We start from the raw sequence: 18746 nt of genomic DNA, 5'->3' as shown, positions 1-18746 counted from the left end.
ATTAGTGTGATCATCATCCAGCTTGTAGCTGTCACTTAGACGATGCTGTTCAGGAAACATTTCACACTTTATGGATAGCGCTATCTGCTTTCCAGTCATGTCTCATCTTCACTTTGCAAAATTTTGACCTTTGGCTTCTCTTTGAAGTGTCAAAAAGCCCCAAAGTCAAAAGATACTGACAGCAGAGGAGTAGAGTAACAGCAGGTGTTCATGCAACCTATGTCGACTGCTTCACAGCCCATCACGTCAAATACATTCATGCAGCGAGCTCACACAAGCACACAGAGTTGCCAGTGTTGCACTCTCTTGTGTTGGCTCATAAGTTATTTATGCCTGCACACTATATGCAGACATGTTAGCGCAGAATACCTGTGGGTTTACACAACTCAGCACACATCAAAAACGCCAAGCAGTTCTGCACACAGACTGCCTCAATTCCCTCCAAAACTCAAACCGACTCCATACGTGGCATTTAAATGCAAAAATAATAACAGGCTGTCGATGTACCAGAATAATATTTTTCTCAATCATGTCAAAAGCAAAACTATTCGTTTCTGTGGTTTTATTGCTCGGTTTTGCTGTGAGTAAGAACAGTGGAATAATGGCTCCCAATTTTCCTTAAAAAACACACACACACACACACAAAAAAAACAGGACCTTGCATAGATAGATACGTACTGTAGAGATAAATTAACTGTATGAGATGATGAATTGTGTGGGGCTTTGAGCTTAGGAAACATGGGAATGATAAAAAGACGAAAGATGCATGCAGGGGAGGAAGAGGAGGAGGAGGGCGCCCAACGAGGAGATAAGATTAAGAATTCTTGTGAGAAGAGTAGAAAATGTAAAAGTACATGAAAGAAAAGACATGAGTAATTAGCAAAAGTCTCAATGCTAAAATAAATGTGTTTTTTATGTGAGGTGACTGTGGGGGATATGTTTGCCTTCTTTTACTCTCTCCGTCCATCTAACACCCACAAATTGTTGTTTTTATGATTTAACTGAGATATATAATAACACTGCTGGCACTCAGTCAGAGGTTCAGCACACGCTTTTATTTAAAATGATCTTAATTTAATACCATTTGGCCACCACATGAAAAGGTGAAAAAGCAGAAGGTTGAGTCCCGAGTGCTTGTGCTCTGACATCATGGCCGGCCCTGGCTCTTAATTATAGATGCGCCGGGTGGCACGGCCCCTCGTAAAGCTGCTCCACATGAACAGACGAGGGAGGGGGGCTGCTGAAGGAGGCCCTCGTTTACGAACTCCACCTAGTTGTGTAGTTGCTGCCTGACAAGCACTGCGATTCTGTTGACTGTGCGATTCTAGGGCCTCTAGTGCTGCGGCCTTCAGCAAACTTCTGCCAATCACACACACCTTCAGGAGCCAGAGACAAATTAATGATCAATTGCAGGGCTGAGCCGCTCTGAGATGAATATGGAGCAGCTCTGAATCCATGCCTGCCTAATGAACGCGGGGTGGTCAGTCTGTCAGTCTGCTGTTTTAGCGGGTTTAGTGTGTGCTGTGTGTAATAAGCTCCTGCTGAAGTCTACAAAACAGCTACAGCTGCTGCAACAATCTACCTTTAAATTCCAGCAGGAGCTCCTTCTGAAGAAAAATCACTATTTTCTATTAGAGATGTGGAGCAGTTTGCTTTTGGCTTTAAAGTGAATAAGAAGACCTGGCTGAGCTGGCTGCCAAAAGCTACTACAGGGGTCTGGGTGTAGTCCACCCTAGACACCACAAAAACCACCTCCTGCCCTCTGTTTATACTTTAAACTATCCTATTAAATAAAGTTAAAAAAAAAAAGACAAAAAGAAAGTTTCACTTTCATGTATGAACAGTAACTAAAGCAGGAGAAAATTACCTCAGCTTCCAATAAACACTAAAAGTAGGGGAGTTATACATAAATAATTAATTACCAAATAAGAAGCTCAAATCTCTTCCAATGTCAGTCGACCCTTTTAATAAAATCTGGGGAATTTTGCTACACAGTTGTACAGCTAACAGAGATTTGGACTTACAGTTAAAGCTGTATTGTATTTTTTAACATTTTCAAAGGTTTAGTGGAGTTCGTATTTTCATTCATTTCATGTTTTTTTGGTAAGTTTTTTTTAGGACATTCACTATTTTAATGCTTTCACAAAAACAAAATCAAAAAAAAAAAAAAAAAAAACCTTCACCAAAGTGCAGGCAGGCCATTAACCTTTATAGTTTTCCATTTTGGCTATCACAATGGACACACGCACAGGTTTGTTGTTTGTTCCAGCCTGCAAACACAGCAAGAGCAGGATACACAGAAAGCTGGCATCTGAGAATGTGCGTATGTGTACATCCATATTTTGGCCACACCTCGGTTGATCCCCAAAGCAGCTGACAGTGGAACAAAGGTGATTGTTTGGGAATATCAATCACGTGCATCTTTCTTAGGCCAGCGACCGGCTGACATCAGTGGCCGGGTGGCTGCGATAGCTAGAAACCACACTGCGAGCGGATAATTCAATCAGGGTTAATTCGATGGGTCTGCAAGTATGTTTACAGGATGATCTGCTCCACCTCTTTGATCTCTCCTGCTCTCTTATGGAGGAAGATGGGAAAATGGGGTATGAGATTTCGAGGTTAAGAGTGAGAGTGCTAAGATGAGAGCGCAAAGACGGGAGGAGGTTTGGCTCGGTGGGAAATCACAGCCTTAGGGTGCACTGCAGATTATTCCTGCATGTCTTTCATCTGAGCCATTGGGGGCATCCTCCGATTAACCGCTCCATCACTTATTAAGCACTTTGGAACAAAAGTGGTGAAGGAGACAGAGGAGGGAAGGAAAAGGAGTGAGCGAAGAAAAGGCTTAGCTTGAATCTGTGTGTGTCTTTGGGCGTGGCTGAAGAGAGGTAAAGCGTGTTTTTGTGCTCTTTCAGAGTCAGCATATTCAGGGTGTACATATTAATAGATTGTGGTACATCTAGCTGAAGAGTACAGTGAAGTGTGATCAGCACACGTAGATGCACAACGGTAAGGACACAGAAACAAAGTGAAGGAGAGCAAGGAAAACAGGTTGAGAAGAAGGGTGATGCAAGAACAAATGGTGAAGCAGTAATGCTGCACTCTGCATCACAAGCCTCCGACTAAACAATGAGATCACACCTTGTATACACGCAGTTCTTCATGGATTTTTAAAATCCATGTAATTAATTATATATAATATATATATATATATATATATATATATATATATATATATATATATATATATATATATATATATATATATATATATATATATATATATATATATATATATATATATATATATAATTTCTCTCTGTTTAATGCTTGTCTCTTTATTTATCCTAATGTCTGTGTCCATAATTCTTCATTATGGTTTCACATGATCCGAGTCACTCCGACGTCCACCAATGACAGGAATGAAACAGTAAAGATGTTGCAATACCTCAAACTCTTTGTGTTACATACATCCACCTGAAAAAAAAAGCTAAAGGCAGAACATCAGATGCAAAATCAACTCTAAGAGTAAACTGTGCTGTTCCCTGGCTCAGAGTGTATTTGTTCATCAAACACAAGATAATCATTTTTCCTCAAAAAGGCAAACAGCAAATCCTCTTTGGTGGAGATAATTACAGCAAAACAACACAGTGAACTTTTTCTTTAATTACAACTGATTCCCCTCCTACCGTCTCTAGAAAGAAATGACTGCATTAAGTCTGAGCAGAGCTTTGCGTTTGCCTGAAATAAACATAAAATAAAGTCAAAGCTGCACAAGGCAGATTTATATATATTTTTTAAACCCAGAAAAGAACTTTGTGGAACAGTTCCTAACTACTAAAGCACCATAACATCAGGGGACCACATAACCCGAGGGGTCTGGGTCTATTTTCTTACTTTTGCGGTAAGCAGGTGAGGACGTTGTGATAAGAAGTCTTTGCACATCCTTAACATGTCCACATTTTGCAGGATGGAGATCATCCACCCGTCTGAGTGTCTGTCACACCTGGAATAAGCTTGATCTTTAAAACTGCACTTTGCTAAGATGTACAGCCAGTGGAGGATGACACATTCCCCCTGTTTTGGTAACTATTCCCGATATAGAGCCTGGTGTTGGGTGTGATTTCATCATGTGAGCCAACCTGCCCTTTGCTGGGATGTGGATGGGCACCCACTATGCTGAGGCTGTGATCTCAGTGTTGTGATCTCTGCTAGTCTGGGGACAAGGCTGTGTTACATCTGAACATTGTGACCCAATTTCAGGATGAAGAGAGCGCAGCCTCACAGAACGGTGCTGCTGACCTGCTTCAATAATTCATGCTTAAGTGTATAACCGTGGCTGAATGGACGCAGCCACCTGGAAAGATTACACGGCCGGGGCAGGAAGCTGGTGGGAATTACAGAGAGGAAGAGACGACAGTATCAGAAAGTATAGCAGAACTGAGATTTCTTAGTTTTTTAAAGGAAAACATGATTGTTTTGGGCAGAGGGTGGATAAGAAAGTGCTAAAGGTTGGGGACCGCTGGTTTAAAAACCAGCGGTCCCCAACCTTTTTTGCGCCACGGACCGGTTTATGCCCGACAATATTTTCACGGACCGGCCTTTAAGGTGTCGCAGATAAATACAACAAAATAAAACTAGTACCGGTACCGAAAAAAAAGAAGATTTATTCATAACACACGTGAAAAGACCCAGGAAAACCGAGTTAACGATAAAAACGATAACAAAATAACGCTGAAAACCGATAAAAACCCTGAAAACCATACATTTCACACCTGAGCCCGGTACCAAACGACTCACGGACCGGTACCGGCCCGAGGCCCGGGGGTTGGGGACCGCTGATTTAAACAATACGCACGAGTTAGCCTGCTGCGTTTCTAAGAGGTCTGATCAATAATGAAGAGGAGGAGAGGTTTGATGCTATGCAGACGGCAGACAGCCCGGCTCATGCTTTCAGTCTCTCATGGTCAAACAGAACACCTACATCTTCTGCTGAGCAGCATGTGTGCACGTGCATATCACCTCTCTGCTGATGCAACATTACTACTACATTCATTTTTCATAAACTCTCACAGAGTCACCGTTTTCTACGTTTGTTACACTTCCCACTCCCACACAGCATTTATGAGAAATTTACTTACCAGCAAAGTTTCTCAGCACTTTTTTAAACAATTATTTTGTGATTTTAAAGAAGTCCACATGAGCAGGCATTAGCTCCATTAACATAGTGTTTCTATGTGGCTTTTTATTTGTACCTCTTTTGATATGCACATTAGAGCTATACAGTACGTACTAATAGACTGGGGCAAAAGCCACTTAGTCTCCAAAAAATGCTAAATTAAGCACTGTAATTATGATAAAGGCCTGGCCTGCAATTTCTCATAATCATTATCAGAACAAATGAGGCCGAGGTGGTGCAAAAGCAGGCCAACAACTGAGAGCACACCTTAATGAAGAACACAAAGTCCCCATCACGAAAAGATCAGTTTTGTAAGCTCTGATGTTTTAGTTCCAGGAAAAGCAGGTCAGCTCTCCTGTAACAGACACAGCCATCATCGCTTTCCCACTTTCAATTCTCGATAAGCAGCGTTAAAAAAAAAAATCAGTTTCAAGAAAAGCCATTAACTCGTAGTGATAAATCAATTAGTTAATCAACAGAGAAGCCACCAGCTTAAGCTCCCAGTGGCTTTGTTGCAATGATGACCGGCCTTTGTGTTCAGAAAATCAGACATCGGACTTAAAGCGTCGTCTCTGATGCAGAAAACTGTTCTCCAAATCTCTCTCTCTGCTTTGATCCTCAGGCTTTTTTCTCCTTCCTAATCGTAGATAAACAAGACAAAGCAGAAACTAAAGAAAGAGTGCTTTCTACTAATGATTGACATAAAGCAGCCAGTGGCACAAACAGGGAGGCTGGACTGTGGTGCCTTCTCTTTAACCAGAGCTGATCTGCCTCCTTCACGCTGCCTGACTGAAACACTGTCAGGTTTGCTGGGCGGAGAGAACGAGATACAAGTAGGCAGAGATGTAATCAACCCAAACAACTCCTCCACAGCTCTTAGAACACACACACACACAAACACCTCTCCTGGCTATTATACAACACACATTACATAATTCAAACAATTTGTGACTGTGAAACAGACTCTTGAGATCCCCTCCCTCATAAACGCCCACTCGCTCTTTGAAAGCAGGACTAACGGAGGAAACAGGTACACTCTAGAGCCAGAACCTCCGTCGGATCAAAACATTTTCTGATTGTGCCAGGGACGCTTTTTAAAAAGATTGCTCGGCTGAATTCAACATGACACGCTGGTTATGCAACAGGCTGCTGCAAGCAAAGCAACGCAGAGAAACTGGGAGCTGAAGAGAAGAGTCCCATTCTCCAAGGTTATTAAAGGTGCTCTGTCTCTATGTCCATTATGGACATGCTGTCAGTCTATCACAGAGCCAAACTGGTGCATGTTAGTGGGTACAGTTTAGTGACACTTTAACTTTTACTTCAACCACTGATGTGTTACATGTGGTGTCAGCTCAACATTAGATAGCTAACAGTAATGGCCTCATCATTTACATAGCTGAGAAGTCCAAAACATCCTCACAGGGAGGTCTGGAGGGGAGACGCTTCTTCCATGTGAAAACAATTACATCACTTTTAGCCTAATTTGTGGTGACAAACGGGCCCCGGCATCGAGATCTCAGGTCAGGAAACCCATAAAAAGAGTTTACGTTTTTATGGCTGTGGAAGGGTCAAACAAAACGTCAGTTTAACCGTTATCAATATATATTTACATAGTTTTAACTCATTACGGAGCGAGGATATCTGCCAAGCAAGAAGCTAAGCACCTGCTGTGGAGTGTCCAGCTGTCAGCTGGCTGCAGCTCAGTACAGTAGAAATTGGAAGGGAACAGCATCATTAGCTGTGATTACAGACTCTAAAACAATAACACCACAAAGTCTGATTTTAAAAAGTCTAATATTTTTTAAATAAAAACAAATAAAGGACGGAGTAGGATGCATCATATTTGTTAAAAAATGGGAAAAATTTAATGAGGGATTCTGTGCTTAGTACAGGAGCACTGGGGTTCATGTGGACAGCACAGGAAAAGGGAAGCTTCCCTCCTTCGCCTTGGGACAGGAAGTCATAAAGCAGGATCAAACGCCTGGCACTGCTTACAGTCGAGCTATATGAGGAGCATAATGTCACGAGAGATCAAGGACTCAACAGAAAATCAGAGCCGCTGCAATAATCAAAGTTATCAAAATTTGATCCTTCAGGTGGCGGAGAAGCCGTCTGAGCACTACACTCTTTAACTGCACATTTTCCAATGCATGTACATGGAGAAAGCTTGTCCCCCTCTGATTACTGGAGTGGAAGCAATATGGAAAGGTCATCAGGACGTGCTGAAATGCAAAAAGGGGGAAAAGGAAAAAAAAAGAAGAAGTATACATACAAAAGCACAAAGGTTTGGGCTGTGGCCGCTAACCGCAGCGTCAAACACCTTATGAGTAAAAAGCATGTAAAAATCCACATTTTACAACAGCTACATTCTTAAACAGCAACCATAGAAAAATGTTTTTAATCAAAGACACAAAAACTAAATCCTTAAATCTGTTTTTCCTTCTGAAGTTTAATCAGTAGTCAAGCTCTTAATACTATTTGGAGCCATTTGTTTTCTTAAGCTATGTTCAGCCATAAACCAGACATCGTAAAAAATATCGTCACCACTGTGCATCAGATTATGCCTCCGTTCGGGGTCAAAAGTCAAAGCTTGCATAAAGCTACAGATGTGTTATACAAAAGTGCTATTTTAAAAGGGCTGACGTTCACTTTAAACCTCACTAGAAGCCTTGAAAGAATGCAGTAACAGCCAGAAGATTTCATGTCCACTCGCTCTCCCCTCAGTCTCACAGGCATATTCAGTGTACGTGTTTGTGACTGGAGGCTCAGGAACAAACTTAGATCACTAAGAGCTCAGCAGATGCCCGTGTAACACTCCAGCATGCAAAAAGTGCACACAGTAACCCAAAAATAACAGCTGCATTACCTCAAGCTACTGATTAAGAGTCAGCTACTGTTTCATCTTCAGACGCTGCAGAGGAAACACAAGCTTTTTAAAAATGAGACACCAACCAGAGACATGTAAAATTGAGTAACCTGGTATGATCACATCTTAGAAATTACGAGAAATCCAGCAGCAAAAGTGTGATTAACAGAAGCACTGCATACCTTCATGAGAACGTTTCAGGTTTTACGTGCTTACAGAGAAAGTGTGAGAGCTGCTGGGGCATATAAAGAGTGATCTGACGGCTTACAGAGGCATACGCACAGACAGACTAAGAAACTTAAGGACAAGGAGCACCTTTAGGGAGGAGAACAGAAAACTGCACTGTTCTTAAAGAAGGCTAAAAAATTGGTGGAAATTTGTAAGAGGAAAATACAGACAGACACCATCAAAATCTCTCATGAGCATTAGGGCTGGGCCATATCATACCGTTCACGGTAATACCGGTATAATGTTGGGCAACGACAAGAAAATGAAATATCGTGATAGAATATGGGTAAAACGTGCATGCGCAGTGACTTTGTTTTCATACGCACATAGCCAAAAAGGCACGGCGGCGACGGAGAATGACAAGAACTAAAGCAGATCGTTGAATGAAACGGATGAACCAGAACTGGTTTGTAAAAATGCTGCAACTTCAGTGGTGTGGAACTGGTTTAGCTTTCGTCCATCAGATACACAACAAAGCACTATTTTTGGTAGCGCATGCTAGCGGGCCGTCGTTATTACCGTGTTGTTTGGAAATACGGCACACTTAAAATCAATCCTTTGATTTTTCTGAAAATCGACAGTGCCCCTCATAATCCCGTGTGCCTTATGTTTGAATTCTGGTTGTGTTTACTGACCTCGAAACGATTTTATGTACACGGCGCTCGAAAATCTGTGAAATGTTTTAGTACGACTTTGCTAAGCTACGAAGCCGCAGCGCTTGATGGATTGTCGGAGCATTACGGCTATCGTAGGCAGGCGCCTCGCGGAGTGATACGTACTGTGCTTCAACATAATATTACTGTATTGCGTGTGTGTAACCTCTTTTTAAGTTTTGTGGATATTATACATGGTTATGTTGAGGATATGTCGGCCAATTTCCACTGTTAGCAAATAATTTACATTTGCACTGTTAAATTTTTATATAACTTTAATGCAGATTAAAAAAAAAAAAACAGCTGCTTGTTTAAGTGAAAATACATTGATTTTTTTTTTTGCACTAATAAAATTGTGGAGTTGTAAAGTATTTTGTCTAGTGTCAATTATGTCGTCAGCTATATCGTTGTCGCAAATTTTCAAATCTATATCGTGATAAATATTTTTGGTCATCTCGCCCTGCTCTAATGAGCATGATGGTCATGTTTGTGATTTTCTCACAGCTTCTTGGGAAATGCCTCCTCAGTTTGCTCAAATATCACATAGTATTGTGCTCCCTATGCATGAACTGCACGAACTGTTGATCAGGGAGGTTTTGTACTACCTTCAGCTCCCAGCAGTGTTCCAGAATGGAAAACAGGGACATCCAAAACCTCACTGACACACTATACTACCTAACAGATTCTTAGGGATGCTGGGGAAACGTTTAGTGAAACACTGCAAAGCAGTAACAAAGGAAGAGTGGTGAACAGGGAGATCACACTGCAGTAAAAGTATCTCCTGGTTCTTTAAAAGCTGCCTGGAACAAAGCTGTAAATATACAGCCTGATGTCCAACACTGACCTCTGTAGTATCTCATAAAAGCACAGAAACATGCACAAAGTATAATCCAAAAAGCTTTCTGGCAATATTTATAACTCCACATATTCATTTCTGATGGAGACCAGTACTTAGAATCTCTTAGAAGAAACCAGACCTCATACAGTGGGCATCACCCATTCTCTGTAATGAAGTGCAGAACCACTGTGGGTAAATTCTTGCTCAAGCATCAGTCTCCAGTTGTGGACATGTGGAAATTATTCAAGTTCCTGCACAATCATCAGGTCTAAACAAACAAAAGAGGAGGGCATTTGAACAATGCAGAGTCTTGTTCAAGCTACAGCTTCATAACTGTCCGAACTGATCAGCCATCTTTCCCAGGGTAACATGGGGTTCACAATCAGCCCAGAGCAACTGCCAGCCACACATTTTACCGCTGTAAGAACAGCTCAGGTCCCTCGGCTGACCACTTGAAAGCCAGAATAGGCTCTCCTAGCTGGGACACAGCGTGTAGCTGAGGCTCATTTACTTTAATGCTTGTCAGAAGACTGCCAACAACAACAAGAGGGAAAGGGAGAAAGTATCTTGGTCTCACTGGGGTTTGGGGGATTTAACAAACAAACAAACAAAAAAAAAAAAGAGTTGCAGCTGGTGTTCAGAGACTTGTTTCTGTCAGAGATGTGAAATCTGATTAAGAACGAAGGCAGAGAGACACTGTGGGGTGTCTCTGTAAAGCTGGCTCATCAGTCAGCCAAGGACAAAGGGGGACAATGAAGAAGGGCAGAAAAATCCTTTTTCACTTTGTTGTAGAGATTTAGATGAGGAAATCAATTCTCATACTGGTGCACTGATTACAAGAATGCAGCCAACAGCTGTTTCGTGTAGGATAGAAATAAAGATTATGGAAAATCACTGTCTGGTTTTAACAGAACACACAAAAAAAATTGAGCAGAATTTTTGATTTACCACCACCGTGTTTAAAGTCACGTTTAGTCTCTGTAGCTCACATGCATCATGCTACCCAAATACCTCCTTTGCAACTAAGTACTTTAGAGTTTTGCCACTTGATTTTAAACACACATAAACAGAGATGAGAAAAGCCCAGAACTGTACACAGGGCTGGGCCTCACAATGTGCTGGCAGGCAGAGTCAAGCATGAAATGGGCTTTATCCCTCAGAGAGTCAGGCGGGGACGTGATGAGAGGACTGAGGTGATTCGCTGCCCCGAGCCCCCACCCCAATGTCATCTGCTGTGTATAATTCCACAGCTCGAGAACAGCCAGGAGATGTGTGTATGTGAGATATGAGAAACCTGAGGCCTGAACTAGAAAGTCCTAGAATACAAAAACAAATCGGGGGAACAGAGGTTTTAAATGAAATTACTCTGATATGGACTACAAAATCTCTTTTGTCAGCATTTACTGGCTTGGTAGCAGTGGCTGGATAAGAGCTGGCTGTCGGAAACACAGCAGCGTAACAAAGACAATGAGAGGCTGGGGTGTTAACTAGAAGTCTACTTGTCATTACTAATGACCACTTCTTACTTCTCTTTCTGTTCTTGCCTCCATCTGCAGTGTTATTCTCTTCATGTCTCAGGCCACGATGTTACTTGGCAGCAGAAACAATGAGAACAACACAGGGAAGTTTGATCAACAGCTACAACAACTGATCATGATTTGCTAAAAAGAAAAAAGAAAAGACAAAAAAAAACCCCAGGCTCTTGAGGTTGGACAAGAGGCTCTCATCCCGATCATGATTTTCTGGCGATGCAGCGTTCGTGGCCTCTCATGTTTGAGTGTTCAAACATGACACTCTTTGTATTATCTGAAAGCCCCTTTAGACTGTTACCAATTATTCCTGAACCCTGAACTCTTTTATGAGACAAAAGGGTGGTAGCAACTGCACAGAGAAATTCACGGTTCCTCTCTGGAGAGCATTTCATTTCTCAGGCTGTGATGAGATCCTTTGTTCTCACTTTAACTCCCAGCATCACATAATTGGCCACCATCTGGGACTCTCATTCCTATTCTTTTGCTCCATGTCATTCTCTTCTGTTTCCCTCCGACCGCCTTTACCACATGTTCTACATATGCATGTTTTCATGGTAGGAAATCAGACATCTGTTGTCAATGCCTAATTCTTTCCTGAAGGATTATGTAATGTTATGATGAGGAACAATTACTGAACTTAGCTTGCCCTCGACATTTCGGCGGTTCATTGGAAAGCAGTGCATTTGTACTTTTTAGCAAGGGGGAAAAAAAAGAAAGGTACAAATGTGGAAGAGAGCAATGTGAAGGGGTCCCAAAGAGATCCTCTGGCCTTTAAGTGGCCTTTTCACATTCTCGCTTTATTCTTCCACTGTCCTTATCCATCCGGTAGCCCTTCTGCTTCACATGGATCACCGTTTACTTTCTTTTCTAGCCGAATCAAATCTCTGCCCAACGCCCACAACTAGCGCAGATAGCAGCAGCTGACGCTTTTTCTTCTGACATCTCTTTACTTGTAACTTTCTAGATTCAGAATCAAATCTGAGATGGACTGCCATAAAACTTTGTAAGCACATTCATGTTCCCCTAAAAATGAATTATAATAACTTTGGCGGTTGCTCAAATTGTCCAGCTCCATTATCCAAATTAAAAAGACTTTAGCCTCATCTGTACTTTGTTTTCACTGCTAATCAGTTAATGGTACTTTGGCATGCTAAACTAGGACTGTAATAACACAACAAACGACATTATATCTGTTAAGTATCAGCATGTGCAGCCATAACCTCTTTGCATTTTCTAAGCAGTGTAAAGACCACAGCATATAACTGTAGATAAAAGATGGGGCTTGTCACCCACTAGATTGTCGATCTTAAACTTGAGTGCTTCAAATGTCGCCATCCTAGCTTTTAAATCCAGACGTCACTGTTATTTAAACAAGTGTCCTCCTGACACATTCTTTTCTAGGCCTGGCATTAGACTGGAAACAATCTCAGATATTATTTAGCGACTTACAAACTGAATGGAAGGCTACTACACGATTAGCATCATGCCATTAATACTTAAGGACATCTCGGCCTTCGGTTTGCATGAGAGCAGTCCAGCGTTACAATCCTTATTTTTTGCTTTTCTTTCAAGTCTAGACCGTCCAAGAAAAACCCAACAAAAGCATCAAGCTTGATGAAAAACGGTGATCAAATGTGACCATTTTTTTGTAACATACACTCAAACTAAATTTGGCAGGTCTGGGGTTTTTCCTATTCTACTCCCAGAGAGAAGATAGATAGGGAAAAAACGGGGGTATCTGCACATTCGCATGATCTGAGAGTGCGTGTAGTTATTTAGGGCATGCATATCCCAAGTGGCAGGGAGTGAATGTTTTAAGAGGGAACAAAGGCTGTCTAAGTGAGGGCTTCTTTGTGGAAAGATGACAGGGAAAAAATAAAAATCCATCAAAAAGCTGCTATCAGCTCCACTGATCAAGGATCGTCTGATGAGGAAGTCGGCTTAATTGGGGCCCATCAATAAAAAAAAGTGCCATATGCTCAAACACAGAGACCATGAGATATGAGACTCATTAAAAAACATGGCTTAAAAACTGCAAAGGGAAGAAACATAATAAAATAAGTAGGCTTAGGAGTAAGAGAGCAAATGAGCACTGGGACAATCTTTGTTAAGCAGTGAACATCCACACTCCCCATCCCAACATACAACACCAGGCCAGACAAAGGAGGTATAAGCTAATAAATGTCAGGTAATGTAGCCGGCTGAAGTTACTGATATCGTTTACAATGTATTAGCCTGTCACCCAGCTGTGTGTGTGTATGTGAGTCTGTGGTTTTCCCCCCAGGGGGGCTGAACACACACAGTGGAGTCCCATCTGTTAGCGTTGATGACAGCAGTGTGTGTGTGGATGTGTATAGCCACAGGGGCTGTGTGCATGGTGGAAACATGACAAATCGCAGCCCTAAAGGACAGGGCACAACAATAAAATAGATGACACCATCTATTAGACACTAATTAATATTAATATCTACACACTGACACATGGAAACACACACCTTCATTAAAACCACTGAGCTTTGAGTTAAAAACTAACATTGCATGAAATTCCGCCACCTTGCATCGCCCAGAGGGAAGATGTGTTGGAAAAAACATGCATTCTAGGAGAAAAAAAAAGCCTAGAAGAGTCCGAGGCCCAATTCCCATAAAAAACAAATAAAAGGAGAACCTAATTTTATTCCTGGGAGTGTTAATAACATGCTAAGCAGCACCAGAATGTAGAATTTACCCCCCATAATAATAAGAAATGAAAAATGGAAAAATCTCCCTACGCTTGCTTCACTGTTTACATCATAGTGTGCATACTTCTAAATACACTCACCAGGCTGTATTTCATTCTAATGAGAGCTTTATGTTGGCATCAAGTTTGACGCAGTACTTGAGAGATGAGATCAGAGCTCGGGGCCTGAGCTTTCTACACTGGCACATTTCCACCGGTCTAGAAGTTTTACTGCTACGATCAGCCGGCTACTATCCCAAACAATGGCACTTTGACCAATAAACCCCTCAACCTTTGCATCTAATGCTTCATCGTGATGAAAGACCTCAGGCTCCTAAGTGGGAACTTGAGTGCACGTGGATGCTCACCTCAAACTTTACAACCCCTTTGCACCCGGAGCTTTACAGTAATGCCGGCCTAATGTGTGTGCACCCCTGTCCGGCTCCGCGGCTTCGGAGAGGGAGGCGAGAGCTGCCGGGAACAAACAACATCATCACTGCTCTCCTTCTGTACCTAATGCCCAACTTCTCTGGCTCCCATTATCTCCGGGAGACTGCTCAAAACTATCAGGTTATTGCTTTTCGCGGCTTGACAACGCCGCACTCCGCGTCGTCTGTGTCGAGATGAGGGGCTGCCACGCGCTCAAACCAATAACAACAACCCCCAGCGTTGTGCGGTGCTGAAGGGATGATGGGAACAAGTGGGGAGGGAGAGGGCTGAAGTAGTGAGGAGATTATTAGAGCTGTTACATGACTCTTGAGAGAACACGAAGCTCCTCTATAGAAAGAACACTGAGGAGGAGGCGGTTCAGTGCAGCACCACATGGTGTTGGATGGGATCGCTTTAGTGACAGACTCGAAACAACATCAACCTCGGTTTGATATTTTTAAAAATGTGACACAGACTTGAGAAAATCCTGTGACTTGCGATGCTAATTTGCATCAAAGTATTGATAGTAGGTGTAAGTCCCATTTAATCCAATAAAACTGTCATCATGTCAGCATGCTAATGTGATTGTGAAGGAAGCCTCACAGAAATCAGCATTTTAAAGTAACTTCAGGCCTCAAATAACCAACTTCCTGTTGTTTTCAACTCATCTTTGAAAACTTGTGCTTGTGCAAAATGATTGAAGATGTCCAACTAGAGTCTTGGGAAGCACAATACCTGCAGTAGGATCCCATTTCCTCAAAGCCCTGATAGGTGGGAAATGGAGACCGACTAATGTAGTCATATGGAGCTGGGAGCTGGTGACAAATTCCTCCTCAGATAAGCCAAGTAATTAAACCCAAACAAGGTGAGCCCAGAGGAGGCTGAGATGGGCTGCACAAGTGTTATCAGATGAAAGGACTGGTGAAGCAGGGCGATATGATGCGTTTCTGCCGCTCAGCCTACCCGGTTACATAAGTGGCCCTCTGAAGACGAGTATTGCAAGTTACAGCTGACACATAAAGGGCAAACTTGCACAGTGCATGAGGTAGAGGATGGTTTAGAGGCCAAGCGAGTGTCTGCACTCTTAACCAGTGCAGGAGTTGGTGTCCTGTTTTACTTTGGCTGAATCACACTAGCAAAAATCAGAAAAAAGAAAAATCTGACCCTGAAAAGTTTATAATTTCAAAAACATCCATGTATTGGAGCTTTTAAAACTAAGTGCCATTGGTTGGAGGGGATGTCAGCCCAAATGGAAATAAAGCAATTCAATCAAGTCACCTTAATTCCCACAGTTAACGTGTGCGTGTACACTGGCGGAAATCCCACATTATGCACCTCCTTACAAGTCTATATCAAAAAATGCTTTCTTGGTACTATCATAACAAAATCTCTGGCTCGAATCGTACCACGATCTTCTGACGATAGAGGCGATCGACTTTCTCAACAAAGTAACCACAGCGGATTTAAAAAAAAGAAGAAAGAAAAAAAAAACTTCCCTCTCGATATGCCCTTTTACGGTCAGTCAGTATTCCACAAGCTTTTTAAATAAATCACAGGGTCTCCAGAGAGCAAAGCAAAACACTGAAGGCTCCTTCTCAACCCAGCTTCAGGAAAGCAAACAGCTCAGGTCCTGCTCTCTGTGGGCTCTGCAGGACTCCTTCGTGGCTGTAATAAACATATGATATCAGAGTCTAACACAAGTGCCACCATGTCTGAAGCATTCATGAACATTTAAAGAATGACAAGAAACCAACTAATAAGCAGTAAGACCATAAATTCTCCTGTTTTAGGACACATATGTTGTTTCATTCAGAGACTTAAGCAGCAGTGTTGTGCTCAGGATCAGGGCCTTTGCATTCAGTGGATGCACTGTTGACAGGTTCACCCACAAACCTACTATGTATAACATATTCACAGTATTCCCACCCCCCACGCGTCTGGGACAGAACATGCCATTCTATCCGCCTTACTAAACCTCCACACCCCCCCCCCCCCCAGCAAAAGCATGTGGTGTATTTGTTTGTTTTCTGCGGGGGGAGAGGGGGGGGTTCTGCCTGATGTTGGCTTGAAATCGATGTTCCCAGTAACGTTTCAGCAGCAGCATCCGCCTCAGGTTTTCATAGTTAAGTCACAATGTTGCAGAACTAATGAGCTGATGTAGCTTCTATTGTATCCCATTGTCTGTTAAACCAGCACTAAAATCTCAGTCTTAAAAGTTTAACTACTCACTGCCTGATATTGAAGCTGTCGATAAGGCACAAAAAGATGCCATTTCAGGCAGGGTGTTTTGCTTTCAAAGCCAACACTGAAGGACGTAAAGCATCAAAATGAAAGAGAAAAGACTGGAAAGATCTAGTGACAAACAGGAAATGCTGTAACAAACAACAAACTTCAAAGCCCCTTTAAGAGACTGCGGGAACTTGGGTCTGAGGAGAAACATATCCGCTCATTCACATAAGATTTATAAGATTTATAAGATATTTCTGAGACACATTCCTCCCCTAAAAATCCAACTTTACAAACGTGACTGATGTGTGTCCCACTTTCCTGATATCAGAGGAGGGAGGATTTGTATTCCTGTTTATTCCTGATGCAACTTGTAACAGATGCTTTGCATCAACTAAGAGTATTATGCTGCATGCAGCAGCCACAAACAAAACTTTACCTGCTTAGTCCAGAGTCAAAAGCAGGATTATAAATAACCTGCCATAAACTCACCTCTGGCATAGACACCCGCCACTTGAGAGAAAGATGAGGGCATGAATTGAAGATAACGGCGTTTAAAAGCCCTCCGAGTTGACCCACTTTCATAATGTGAAGTTTGATCGATTACAGGGCAGCAGAGGAGGAAACTACAACAGCTGCAATTTGCAGAAAACTGACAGGAGTCAAGCTTCACTTGACCAAATAGATTTTTTTGAAGACGTTCTGGAAAAAATGGAAATGTGACACCTCTGTAGGCTTTTCAGCAAAAACTAAACAGCGAGTGGAGAACGGCATTTCGCCTCAATACCAAGAAACCGCAGATTCCACTGTGGAGGCCGTATCTAGTTAACGAGACTGAAAGGGAGTTTTATGGAGACGTTTCTCACAATAAGACAGGGGGAACCCCCCTTAAATAAACTCTCCTTCACACTATTAATCCAACCAGCATCATTAGAGGTAACCACTACAAACCATACAATTGTGTGCAGAAGCTAGACAGCTAATTAAAATGAGTCATATGGTGGAAAATCTCCCCCCAAGAGGACACAGACGTCTCTCTTTGTGCATGGTCTATTTTACAGCCGGTCTCCTACCTGGACTTGCCCTTTGCCCATAATCTTGTCCACAATCTCATTGTCGTCTTTGTTCAGCATGCTTTTGTCGTAACACTTCTCGTAGCACAGGATCCGAAGGTACTGGGAGCCCTCCAACTCAATCTCAAACTCCTGTGCAGTGACACGGATGTAAACAAGGAGAACAATGAAGATGAAAACAGCACAGTTAAAAAAAATAAGAAAAGAAAAAAAGATGTCTTTGCGACTGACTTCGTTCCACTGAGGCTCTGTGGTGTCCCTGAAGACTCGGGTCTTGGCCTTGCTGACAAAGTATCCAAATGAGTCTACTTCGAGAGTGCAGTATAGATCTGAAAGCACAGAGAGTAGACAGGTCGGTGAGATGAAACAACAACAGAGTATGACAGACAAAATGTGAAGCACTGGAGAACACTTAAAAAAAAAAAAAAAAGAAGATCAAACATATTGTAGATGTTTAAAAATGACTAAAACATGCTGTTACACATGTTTAACTGCCGCAGACTGGTGTTGGACAGATACATTTATCGTTCCCTGTGTGGAAATTTGATAGCAGCAGAAGATACTTGACATTTCAAAGCACCATATAAAAACAATCACATGAACATAAGACGTAAAGCACACAATATACAGACACTTTCCCTCTCCGAGCATCTTAGGGATGATTTTGGCCAGACCAGCTTCCAATGAAAGACAAGTGGATTCTTTTTGCACTGCAACTGATTGATTTACTGGAAAAGGTCAAATATATATAGCATCAATCCTCCAATTGAACTGCCTGATATTTAAATATACATTTGAGTCTTTATTTAATGAATAAATAAAATAAAATATTTTCCCTTGAAGCCATGATGATGTGTTAACATAATAACCAACAGCCAAAAATCCATTAAAAAACTCAACTTAGGACACAAGACTTGTCTTATGAAAAGAAAGAAAACAACTAAATATGAGGGAAGCTGTGAACAGTGAATGTTGGAATCACCATAAGAGCACAGCCAAAAGTGCAAAC

At 41.9% G+C, this 18746-nt stretch overlaps 1 protein-coding gene across 3 annotated transcripts in view; it reads right to left on the bottom strand.

Annotated features, from left to right (window-relative positions):
- Positions 1 to 18746, bottom strand: part of abr (ABR activator of RhoGEF and GTPase) — a 121217-nt gene that overhangs the window by 16120 nt on the left and 86351 nt on the right. For all 3 annotated transcript variants that reach the window (XM_085420223.1, XM_085420224.1, XM_085420225.1), the window contains exons 15-16: positions 17969 to 18066; positions 17738 to 17869 (exon numbers count right to left, since the gene is read on the bottom strand). In XM_085420223.1, coding sequence (XP_085276349.1) covers positions 17738 to 17869; positions 17969 to 18066 — 230 coding nt within the window. The remainder of the gene's footprint in view (positions 1 to 17737; positions 17870 to 17968; positions 18067 to 18746) is intronic.

Source organism: Rhamphochromis longiceps, linkage group LG10, assembly GCF_057381845.1.
Source record: "Rhamphochromis longiceps isolate RC_006_pf linkage group LG10, R_longiceps_female_GT1.1, whole genome shotgun sequence".
Lineage (NCBI taxonomy): Eukaryota > Metazoa > Chordata > Actinopteri > Cichliformes > Cichlidae > Rhamphochromis > Rhamphochromis longiceps.
This window is presented reverse-complemented; position numbering and strand designations above follow the sequence as displayed.